The sequence below is a fragment of the Otolemur garnettii genome, unplaced genomic scaffold, assembly GCF_000181295.1.
Source record: "Otolemur garnettii isolate 467f Iridium unplaced genomic scaffold, OtoGar3 scaffold00047, whole genome shotgun sequence".
NCBI lineage: Eukaryota > Metazoa > Chordata > Mammalia > Primates > Galagidae > Otolemur > Otolemur garnettii.
The window spans coordinates 3,491,638-3,500,552 of NW_003852442.1; the positions used below are offsets into that span (position 1 = coordinate 3,491,638).

Consider the following 8,915-nt stretch of genomic DNA (forward strand, 5'->3'; position numbering starts at 1 on the left):
AAAAAAAAAAAAATTCATCCCCTTTCCTCTGCTTTGCCCTCCTCCTGTCCTCCCCTCGACGCTCCCCTTCTCTTTCCCCACTCCCGGCCTCCGGGGCTCCTCTGCTGCTCCTCCCAGTTTGCAAAAGAGAGCTCAGGCTCGGTGCCTGTAGCTCAAGTGGCTACGGTTGAGCCAGAGCTAGCAGGTTCGAATCTAGCCCGGGCCTGCCAAACAACAATGACAACTAGGCCTTGTGGCAGGCGCCTGTGGTCCTGGCTAGTTGGGAGGCTGAGGCAAGACAATCGCTTAAGCCTAGGAGTTGGAGGTTGCTGTGAGCAGTGACGCCACAGCACTCTACCCAGGACAACAGCTTGAGACTCTGTCTCAAAAAAAAAAAAAAAAAAAAAAGAGAGAGCTCAGCGCTGGCTCTGGCTCTGCCCTCAGGGAATGGAGGGATGACATCAGTTCTGGAAAAGCAGAAGTAATCTTCCTCCTCCGGGCCAGCCTACCCTAACCCTTTCCTAACCCTTCTATAGCTAAAGAGTATCAGAAAGGAGATCGTGCTGGCAGCCCTGATTCCTGGGCCAAGAATTTAAGTGGCAGACATGTAACACACTCACAGGCACCATAACCCCGAAGATTTTAAATATATTCAGTGAAAACTCTTCCCCATCCCCCTTGTCCATTTTTGCCATGCCCCTCCTTCCTTAAGCTTCCAGATGAGTTTCTTCCTGCACGTACAAGCAAAAATAAGCCTAGATTTCCTCCTGCTTTTTCACACAAAATATGGGATATTATATGCTTTTCCTACATCTTGATTTTTTCTTCCCTTCTTACATCTTGGAAATCTTTCCCTTACAGCACATAGAGACATCCTCATTCCTTTTTACTTCTGCATGGTATTTCCTCGTAGAGTTTTACTGTTATTTATTTAATCACTCCTCTGCTGGGGATCATTTGTGTTGTTTTCAGTTTCTTGTTATAAGTGATGTTACAAATGATGCCACCATGAATAACCTTGTACCTGTCGTGTGAGACGGGAGCAGCTGTTACAGGTCTCTAGATAGAAGGGAATGCACATTTGTAACTGTGATAGATCGTTCCAAATTATTTTCTACCCGCTCTGGGGGAGACTATCTGATAATTTGTCAAATGCCTTTTGCCTCTTTTGTCATCATTGATCAAGAACCGTGTCGCACCTGTGTTCAAAGGCCCGTCGTGGAGTTTTTATCCACCCTAAAGAGAATTGTCAGATGGAAAAATGCCATTGTCTTGACCATCAAGGCTGTCAAAAAGCATAGAATTTGGTTAGATTCCAAGTGGGTGCTTACTTGGAAAATATGTTTTTGCAGGGGTCCGGATAGGCCATGGTTCCAAACTCTGACACCACAATCCTGTTTGCCTCGACGTTGGCATTGTACGTGTCACTTCTCAGGTACCTGCTCCTGTAATAGACGTCACCTGGAAGAGAAGCAGCAGAACAGCGGCAGGCTGACACCTTTACGGGGCTTAAAAATCAATCCCGCCCATCCTAAGGGTTTTACTGGGGGAAAGCGGGGGTGGGTTAGTTCATCAGGACAGGCTCCATTAGTACCCGTGCCTGATACAACTAGCATTCAGAATGGGATCTCACCCACTTATGTCTGCACTTGAGACTCACAACAATATGGCAAGGTAAGTGCGGCCCTTCTTAGTTCTATATGAAGGAACTCAGGCTCAGAAACATCCATTTACCATCTTGCCTAATGTCACCCGGGGGAGAGGTGCTGACCCAGACCACAATCCCCCCTCCATGACATTTGTATCCCTCCAGGGACGTGCAGAGTTGGAGGACTGGAACAGAAGGCTACATATGTGGGCTGGGTTTCTCCAGGGCCTCCTTCAGTCTCGGGAGCTCTGTCTTCAAAAGCCTCCAGGGACCATAATTTATCCCTCTGGAGTGACACCTGAGATCTGCTACAACCACGAGGTGACCCAATGACAGATTGTGCATACCAGCAAAGGCTCAGTCCTGTGTTAGTGTCTCATTCATCAAGTCTGGGAAGAATCTAACTCTTGCATCAAAGGAGGGCCTTCCAACCCATCCACTGAGACCAACCCCAAAAGATACCAGATGCTTCTAGACCTGTGTTAGTTTCCTATTGCTGTTGTCACAACTTACAATAAACTTAGTGGCTTTAAACAGCACACACTTGTTTTTTTTTTCTTTTTTTATTTAGCACATACTTTCTTTCTTACAGTTTTGGAAAACGTAACCTGAAATGAATCTTACTGGGCTAAAATCAAGGTGTGAGCTTGATTCTGAAGGCCCTAGGGAGAATCCATTCTGTGTAGCTTTGAGGTGCTGCCTGCATTCCTTGGCTAGTGACTGCAATGGACCTCTACTTCCATTGTCACATCTCCTTCTCTGGGGCTGATCCTGCCCTCTCCCTCTGTGATTAGACTGAGCTTTTCCCAGATAATTCAGGATAATCTTCCTATCCCAGGATACTTAATTTAATCACATCTGCAAAGTCCCTCTTGCTACATAAAATAACATAGTCATATATTCCTCCCGGGGCATTGAGGGAAGGAAGGTCCTTCCCAGCCTAGATTATATCAGAATAGGCTTCAGGGAGGAGATGGAGCTTGAAACAGCCCTTGTAGGATGAATAGAATTTGACTGGAATAGCTTAGGGAAGAGGAGGAGGAGGGAGGCAGGGCTTTCCAGTTCTCCCTTCCCAGGAGCTGATCAGGGCAGGTTGGAGCTCTATCTAGGTAGGAGCTTGGTTGAGCAGGAATGAGATGTGTTTGGGGAATGGGTTGGGATGAAGGCTGGGTCTGCAGACCTGTGAACTTTATTTGGCAAGGACTCTGAAACCTCAGGGTGGGTCTGGCCAGTGTGTTGTTTTATTTTGCTATTAATAGCAAATGGCATTATGGTGAATCTTTCCCCTGTACAGATCACATTCCTTTCATGTGGTCTAATATGTGTTTCCAATGTGGGCACAATGACAGCACTCAGGATGCAGGGCCTGGGACATACTGACATTTCCCAGTACTAAGCAAGAGTTAGGCTGGGCACAGTGGCTCACATCTGTATTCCTAGCACTCTGGGGGAGCTGAGGTGGATAGATTGCCTGAGTTCAGGAGTCCGAGATCAGCCCGAGTAACAGTGAATTGGGTCTCTAAAAAAAATAGCCTGGCATTGTGGTGGGTGACTGTAGTCCCAACTACTAGGGAGCTGAGGCATGGGGATAGCTTGAGCCCAAGAGTTTAAGGTTGGTGTGAGCTGTGACACCATGAGGGCAACAAAGTGAGACTCTCCTAAAAAGCAAAACAAAATGCTCAGGATATACTGAATGACACGGCTTAGAGGAGACAATCTATTCCTAAGAAATTCTCACCTCGTGCCCCTTTATATTTTAAGAAAAGGAAAGTAATACTAAGAGCTAATGTTTATTGAACATGGGTGTGCTAAGCTTGTGTGGGGCACTTGTGTATTACCTGGTTTAACGTGCCCGACACTGGCAGTGAGCAGAATATTCCAACTAGAAATGTGTTTGCTAGAAAAACAAATCAATATAATGTCATTTGCTAATTAACAGCGAAAATAAAACAAAATCTAAACAATGCTTAAATGTTTCTAATCAGAATTTCTTACCAAATGAAGTACAAAGGGCTTGGGTAGTCATTGCCTTGCAGACTCATTTCTCAGCTAATAAAATCTGAGACACAGAGAGGTTAAGCAGCTTGCCTTAAGCCACACAGCAAGTGAATGACAACCTGGATTCAAAGGTCAGCAATCAGTGCTTAAGCAACATTCTAACATAGCAAGAGCAATTGGTCTGATGATTCTGTCTGAGCCTTGCAATTAAAAATATACCTATAGAAACGTGAAGCTTGGTGAGAGTTTGCTGATGTTTCAAGAAACAAGCAGCCCTCTCAATGCCCAACTCTGGTATCTGCCCAGTTGCTACCTCTTTCCCTCCAGGGTAACTACTGTCCCAACTTCTAACAGCATGGATAGGTTTTGCCCTTGGGCTTGTGTCTTCATGCCCATCTCCAAAGGATTTGAGTGTACATTTCAGTGGCAAGGACTCCCACCTGTGCACGTAAGTGGAAACAATGACAGTGATTGTAAGGCTAATCATAATAAAATTGGAGGAAATCATGCAAGCCCGCCAGCTCCTTCTCCAGTCTTCAGAAGGTTCTGTGCCTGAGGTGCCGCTAGTGATCGGTCCTCTTTTCAAACACCTTTTTCACAGGGTGAGTGCTGTGTGAATGAGTGTCAGGGACATATTCCTATAGCAGGAGATTTACTCTTGGGCATCAGAAAGAAACCAAGGCAACCAGGCCCTGAGTTCATGCTCTCTTTTGAGACAGGGTCTCACTCTATACCCTGGATACAGTGCTGTGGTGTCATAGCTCAGAGCAATCTCAAACTCTTGGGCTCGAGCAATCCTCCTGCCTCAGCCTTCCAAGTAGCTGGGACTACAGGCACCCACCACAATGCCCAGCCAGTTTTTCTATTTTTAGTAGAGAATAGGCTCACTCTTGCTCAGGCTGGTCTCAAACTCCTGAGCTCAAACAATCCATCCTCCTTGGCCTCCCAGAGTGCTAGGATTACAGGCCTGAGCCACTGCACTCAGCCCCAAGTTCATGCTTTCAACAAGTATTTATCAGACAGCTCTGTGGGCCAGGGAGGGTGTCTAACAGTGATCAAAACAGCCAGGACCCATGTGGTAAGGAGAGTCACATCTCCAAGTGGATGTGAATCCTACTCCACGTGTACCAGTCACTCACTTGACCTTGGCTAAAGGTGAGCCTCTGTCCCCTCCACTGTGACATGAGGCTCATAATACATTCCTTGTAGCATGTGATATTCGAGCCTTGTAAAACCCTGGAGCACACAGTAGGTGCTCAATAACCCCCCCAGCACATAGTAGGCGCTCAAGGAAAGCCACAGTGTTAAGACACAGAAGGCAGAGTGGTCAAGGCCTTGGCTCTAGGGTTTGTCCCATCCAAGCTGGGTGACCTCAGGCAGGTCTTCAGATCTCACTGAGCCTCAGTTTCGTTGACTGGAAGTTAGGGAGCACACAATCCTCAACACCTCCGGAGGGCATTTTTAAATGCTATGACATGACAGAAGGTGTTGGCCCCGTGGATCACAGCATGCCCTTGATAAATGAAGTCTGCTGAAACTCGGACTGTCCAATAAAATCCTGGGGGCTGGAATATTCACCTAGGGGTCAGTGAGGTGACACACATAGGCCTAGGCCACCTGCTGCACAGAAGTGGAGACCCATACTAGGCCCACCCTTGTGTCCTCCTGAGCCAGCCTGTCCTTCGCTGGTCACTCTGTCTGGAGAGTGTCACCTGAAGGCATTGGCTAAGTTTCTTTGAGCCCCACCTGTGCTTGGCCTGAAATGCTGAATTCTGTTCACTCAAAATACAAACACCCAGCCCAGGCTGGGGTGTAGATAGGCCACTCATTTCCTATAAGTGTCCAGCCCCAGAGCACAGAGCGCCCAGGGACCACAGGAAAAATGTGTATCTGGAATTGCTCAAGGCTGACACTGGGCTTTGAGGCTGAGATTAAAGAAGGGGCCACCATGCACCCCCCACCACGCTGCTGTCGGGAAAGCCCAATTAGCTGCCTTCCTTTGAGGAGACTTAAGTAAATAGACATGCTCCTGTCTGGGGTCTTCTAGAACCGGGTCATGTGTGATTGGGGGTGGGAAGGGAGATATATATACAGAGGACTCAGAAAAATGCATACACATTTTAAGAAAGGAAAAAAGTATTAAAATTGTGATACTCCATATATATCAATAATCTGTGTTATCCTGTATCTCTTGTAATTGTAGATGTCAAATATGATCTCAGGATTACAATTATAATACAGTTTTTTCCTGCCTTCAAATGTGCCTGCATTTTTTTGCACCCTCTCTATATAAATATATATGTAAACTTTCCAATGGTCAAATCCTGGTGGAGTGACTTCGCCTCTTACTAAAAACATTACAGAATATCATTACAGAAGAAGATTGGAATCACTCAGCTGCCTGCTTTATAAAAACTTTGCATTTTGGCTCGGCGCCTGTGGCTCAAGTGGCTAAGGCGCCAGCCACGTACACCCAAGGTGTCGGGTTCGAATCCAGCCCGGGCCTGCCAAACAACAATGACGGCTGCAACCAAAAAAATAGCCGGGCGTTGTGGCGGACGCCTGTGGTCCCAGCTACTTGGGAGGCTGAGGCAGGAGACTCGCTTGAGCCCAGGAGTGGGAGGTTGCTGTGAGCTGAAATGCCATGGCACTCTACCCAGGGGGACAGCTTGAGGCTCCTGTCTCAAAACAACAACAACAAAAAAAAAAACCTTTGCATTTTGAAGTAATTTTAGACTTATAGAAAGGGGGGGTCTTTTTACTCTTCATCCAGCTTCCCCTCTCTAATCTGCTTTTTTATTAAAATGTATTTTTTCTTTTAAATATTACGTAGCTTACATTGACCTCTGCTGACAGCTATAAGCCATTTTTCCTCCTTTTCTCTTTCTTCCTCCGAAGCCTTTCTCATTGGTTTGGCATGGAGCAGAGATCATCAACATGGGAATCCCTTGGGTGCTTTTAAAAAAATTACAGAAGGCTGTGCCCCAGCCCGTGACACTTAAGATTAACTTGGTCTTTGTGGGCCTGGGTGGCCAGGCTGGAGACCCATCATGGAGGGACTCTCAATCCTCAGTGGGTGTGGGGTCACCTGGGAAACATGTGTCAGAAACACTGATGCTCTGCCCTGCCCTTTGGGATCAGGAGGCGCTCAGGCCCCACCTGGTCTCAGGAATCACGCCTTCAAGAGCTCCCTAGGGGGAGGCAGGAGACACACAAACCACCTTTGAGAAATACCAGCTTCATGTTATCTGCAAATCAGAGACCCTACTTTCCCTGTGTGTGCTCGATTCTATATCAGCCATAATAGAACTTATTTTTGTTTTTTATCTTTACGACTAGACAATAGGGCAGTGGTTCTCAACCTTCCTAATGCTGTGATATATTTTCATTGTTACAAAGGGGTCGTGACCCACAGGTTGAGAACCACGGCAATAGGGAGTCACTGAAGGTTCTGGAGGAGAGGAGAGATGAGGCCACACCAACACCGGCAATCTGGCAGCACTGAGAGGACTGGGCTGGAGAGATGGGGAGAGATGGGAGTTGGTGGGAGTGAGGACGGGGGCAGAACAGCACAATGGTTAGGACTCGGGATTCTGGATTTGGAGATCATTGGGCTATGTCTGACCTCCATCCCTTACTAGCTGGGTGCCTTTGGGTAACTTGGGCTCTCTGGGCCTTAGTTCATCATCTCTAAAACTGTGACAGTAGCAGTGGTATTTTCCTCAGGAGCAACAGAGAGGGCTGAGCTGCAGCCAGACACAAAACACTTAGGGAAGGGACCAGCAAAGCTTCTTTGTGCCAAATACTGAAGAGTGTGGTTGGGGAAGTATTGCCTCTACCTACCAAACCAACCCTCTCCTGTGGTGCCATCTCAGCTCCACAAAGAGTTTCCAAGTGCCCCTCTGGGCCAGGCCTCACACTGGATGATGAAGACACATAATTTGTCCAGGGTCCCTGCTCACCCTGTACTGGAGATCAGCAAACTGACCATTACCAAGCAGAGTGGGGCATCCACCCTCAGACACCTTCCCAGGTTCAAGAGCAGGAGAGAGACGGGGCAAACAGGTGGGTGTGTAACTTCTATACCTCCCATTTTTCCTAGCCAATTCCAGATTATGAATACAACTCTTTCATGCTACTTACCTTTTACAATGAATTTTAATTCTAACAGCTACTAGGACCTTGCAGAAAGTCTAAACAGCATGTGATAGTTTCCATCACTTGAGTATTTAACCCATTTAAACATTTCCAGGGATTGCAGTCATACTTTTTCTAGACAACCATCCCCTGCTATGTTGTTTTGGTCCCTGGTGGTCTCTAGGGAAGGATGTGGGTGTCATCACTCTGTAAGGTGGGGGTGTCCCTCCATCCAGGCACATAAAGGGAGTCCCTTAAACCGTCTGCCGTTTCTCAGGTAGTTGGGGTGTGTGTTGGGGTGTATATGTGTGCTGGGGTAAGGACAGAGGAGAAAGTTGCAAACCTTGACCCTGGAGACAACACAGATCAAATGCCAACCTCACCTCATGGACTTTGGACCAGTTTCCAACCTCCCTAAATATTCAGTTTTCACATTTGCAAAGAGGGGACCAGAGTACCGCCCCCCATGCAATGTTGCTGCAGGCCCCAGAAAGAGACGGTGGCAGAGCCAACAGCCTAGGAAGACAAAGTCTCACGCAGAATGGGCCACTGGGGCTTTCACCTCTCGCACCTCGTCCAGAACAGACTTTCCCAGGAATCACTGGGGCTTCTACCTCCCGCGCCTCATCCAGAACAGACTTTCCCAGGCGTCGCTGGGGATTTCTGTTTAGAAAAGGAGGGAATCACTAAGGCTTAGCGTTGTCAGCAAATATAGAACCACCCACACTATGGCTGAATCACAGCAAAGTCTGTAAGTTTTTGCCAACTTAGAGCTCGTGACTTTCATCCATGGTATCTCTATTCATGAAATGTGAGAGCAAGCCTCTGGCATAGAGTTTACTCTCAAAAAATAATTGTGGACTAGCTTAAAAGAAATAATAGTTGTGTGAAAATAATAGCAAACATTTCTTTAGCATGAACTGTGTGCCAGACACAGTATAGAGCCTGTTACCTGAGTTAATTCATTCACATATACTTTCCATGGAGACTCTGTGGAGTATGATACGAACAGCATTCACAGACAGGGAGATGGAGACACAGAGAGGGTCAGTAACTTGGCCAAAGTCACACAGGCTAGGTACATGTTAGCCAGGAGGGTGGAGCTGGGATTAGAGCCCAGAGATGGTGATAGTGGCTTTTTTTTTTTTTTTTT

The 8,915-nt window shown here is 47.0% G+C and overlaps 1 protein-coding gene across 1 annotated transcript in view; it reads right to left on the minus strand.

Moving 5' to 3' along the window:
- The window catches only part of BCO1 (beta-carotene oxygenase 1), a 40,227-nt gene that overhangs the window by 25,589 nt on the left and 5,723 nt on the right, over window positions 1–8,915 (minus strand). Inside the window, exon 3 of the mRNA XM_003791305.3 lies at window positions 1,311–1,440. Coding sequence (XP_003791353.1) covers window positions 1,311–1,440 — 130 coding nt within the window. The remainder of the gene's footprint in view (window positions 1–1,310; window positions 1,441–8,915) is intronic.